At 46.6% G+C, this 3,176-nt stretch overlaps 1 protein-coding gene across 1 annotated transcript in view; it reads right to left on the reverse strand.

Moving 5' to 3' along the window:
• Positions 1–3,176, reverse strand: part of MAN1C1 (mannosidase alpha class 1C member 1) — a 216,656-nt gene that overhangs the window by 13,962 nt on the left and 199,518 nt on the right. Inside the window, exon 8 of the mRNA XM_069079049.1 lies at positions 395–510. Within this exon, the coding sequence (XP_068935150.1) occupies positions 395–510 (116 nt within the window). The remainder of the gene's footprint in view (positions 1–394; positions 511–3,176) is intronic.

The following is a 3,176-nucleotide window of genomic DNA, read 5'->3' on the forward strand; positions in this document are numbered from 1 at the left end:
CCTTCCTTCCTTCCTTCCTTCCTTCCTTCCTTCCTTCCTTCCTTTCTCCCTTCCTTCCTTCCTTCCAACATTCATTTGATCTGTATGACCTGGGGGGAGGGTACTGCCAGAGGAACAGTGGGCATCTGTGTTTTCTCTCTCCAGGGAGACTGGTACTCTTTGGCCTTGCTTGGAATCACCCCCAGTGGCAGTGGGAGGGGCATGCCTGCCCTGAACCTCTGATAAAGCCCTAGGAAAAGATTCTGGCTTGTTGCCGCTCAGGACATTGGAAAGTCCCTGTGGTACCTCGGGTACTGTTCAGATGACCTCTCAGATCCTTGTAAGCTCTAGGATTTGGTGATTGTAGGTGGCTAATTACCAATCTGTTACAAAAAGGACAGAACCAGCTTCTTACCTCAAGGGCGGTATAGTACATATTTTTAGCTTCTATGTCTGTCTTGGCTGACATCAACCAGGCCTTGATCAAATATTCATAGAAACTGTCCCCGAGTCCTCCAATAGAGACATGGTCTGTGAGGAGAGAGGAGGCACAAAGATGGTTACCATGCAACTGGCCAGACAGCCCAGAGCAGTCGCCCATACAGAGAGCTCTTGTGTGGGGGCTGAAGGCCAGTGCTCATCTAAGCAGTTAAGAGAAAGAAACAAAGAAGGAAAGAAGGAAAGAAAGAAAGAAAGAAAGAAAGAAAGAAAGAAAGAAAGAAAGAAAGAAAGAAAGAAAGAAAGAAAGAAAGAAAGAGAGAGAGAGAAAGAAAGAGAGAGAGACAGGAAGGAAGGGAGAGAGGGAAGGAGGGAAAGAGAGAGAGAAGGGGAGAGAGAAAGGAACGAAGGAAAGAAGGAAGGAAGGAAGGAGGGAAGAAGGAAGGAGGGAAGGAAGGAATTGAATTTTGAAAGAATGGAAAAGGGTGAGAACTTGTGAGGAGACCAGAGACCACTCCATTTTACGAGTGACTAAAGAAATGGGATGGGGGATGAGGTTGGAGAAAAGAAGATATTTTGGCGGGGAATATGGTTTCTATTTTCAAGTATTGGAAGACAAATTGTTATGTGGAAATATGCTGAGGCCTACTCTGGGGGACAGAATAGTGAATGAGAACCAGGGGGTGAACACTGCAGTTCAGCATAAAGGGTATTGCTTTTAGAGTCTAGGGGACTGAGTTCAAATCTTGCCTCTGACCCATACTGGCTGACCTCGGCAAGTCTTCTCTTTGGGCCTCAGTTGTTCAGCCACTGAGGTTTCTTTCAGTTCTAGAGCTAGGTCATTAGAGGGAAGCAGATTTTAGCTCAGTTTAACAAAAACCCATTGAAATTGTCCCAGAGTGGAATGGGCTGCCTTGAGGTCAGGAAAGCCCCTACCCTGTACCAGGTAGGTGTTCAGTGCTTGGCATAGAACGACAAAGGGGAAACAGACCATTCCCCGAAGGAGCTCACATTCTGTCAGGTGAGAAACATCTAAATCTAAGTATTGTTGTCACTGTTCTTGTACAGTCATTTCAGTTGGGTCGACTCTTCATGACCCCTTATGGGGTTTTCTTAGCAAAGATGCTACAGCAGCTTGCCATTTCCTTCTCCAGCTCATTTTATAGATGAGGAAACTGAGGCAAACAGGGTGAAGTAACTTGCCCAGGGTCACACAGCTAGTAAGTGTCTGAGACCATTTTAACTCAGGTCTTCCTGACTCCAGGCCATACCAAATACAAACAAAATGAATACGAGGTGGCTTTAAATTCTCTGTCCTTTGAGGTCTTTAAGTGGAGTGTGGATGGCGCCTATTGGGTGTGTTGGAGTGGGGATTCATGCTGACACAGGGAATGGACTGGGTGCCCTCTGAGTTCTGCAATTCCATGGCCATCGCTGGCCGAGTGCTCACAATTATCTGGGCCAAACGTACAGGCCTGCTGCAAAGCGGACATAAATCATCTGAGCAGAGCTGGGCCTCCCAGTTATTAAGTGTAAATGAGCTGTGGGTTTTTTTTAAAAACATAATCAGATGGTAGAGAGTTCAGAGACTTTTATTACTCAATGACATACATGGTAATTAATGCTGGGCAGGTTCATAAATGGCTAAAGACGTGCAAATGAGACTTAATTTAGTCACTTAAACTCTTCAGTGCAAAGGCTTCAGAAAAGAACAGGGTTTAAATTTAGCAAATTAGAATAAATGAAGTCCAACAATTCCTGGAGGGGCAATCAGGTGAAAAGAAGCTCTTGAGCCAGTTTGGCGCAATAAGCATTTATTAAGCACCTACTGTGTACAGTTCCCTAGTCAGACTGGCTCTCTTGGTGCCATTGTGCTATTGGGATCTGGCAAAGGATTGTGGGAGGCACCACCTCTTCCACCCCCCACTCCACCCTGTCTCTAGGCAGCCAGGAAGAGTGGGTGAAGCACTGAACGCAGAGTCAGGAACACCTGAGTTCAAATCCAGCCTGGGACACTTACTGTGTGACCCTGGGCAAGTTGCTCGATAACTCTCAGTCTCGGTTTCCTAATCTATAAAATGGGGATAATTACAGCACCTACCTCTCAGAGTTATTGTGAAGAGAAAATGAAATACTATTTGTAAAGCCATTTGCAAATCTTAAAGCCCTATGTAAATGCTAGCTCTTTGGTCAGTGGGCAGTAGGGTGCAGTGGGGTGGTCTAGGCTGCTGGCACATCCCCTGAGACATCGCTGTCTCTTGGTCTGGTCAGCTTGGCTTGTCTCTCTTGTCCCCTGCCCGGGGTTTGTACTGATGCTTCATCCCTCCCTCCCCTAACTTCTCAGGCTGCAGGGTCCAGGATGAGGAAACTGGTACTGTGGGGGAAGGTCCAGCATCCTGAGAACAGCCTGAAATGAAAGAGGCCAGACTAAGTATAGGGACAGGAGGCGAGGGGCTTGGGCCCAGCACTGACTTGGACTTAACATGTGACTTTGGAAAAATAACTTTCCTTTCTTTGGACCTCAGTTTCATCTCAAAAATTACAGGATTGGATAAGATGATCCCTAAATTCTCTCATAGTTGTGACATTCCATGTTCTAAGGTCCCTTATAAATTTGACATTCCATGTTCTAAGGGCCCTCCCAGCTCTGACATCCTGTGTTCTAAGGGCCCTCCCAGCTCTGACATCCTGTGTTCTAAGGGGCCTCCCAGCTCTGACATCCTGTGTTCTAAGGGCCCTCCCAGATCTGACATCCTGTG

The sequence above is a fragment of the Petaurus breviceps genome, unplaced genomic scaffold (genome assembly GCF_028583685.1).
Source record: "Petaurus breviceps papuanus isolate PSGF00001 unplaced genomic scaffold, PetGlider_PUasm1.0 91041, whole genome shotgun sequence".
NCBI classification, from domain to species: domain Eukaryota; kingdom Metazoa; phylum Chordata; class Mammalia; order Diprotodontia; family Petauridae; genus Petaurus; species Petaurus breviceps.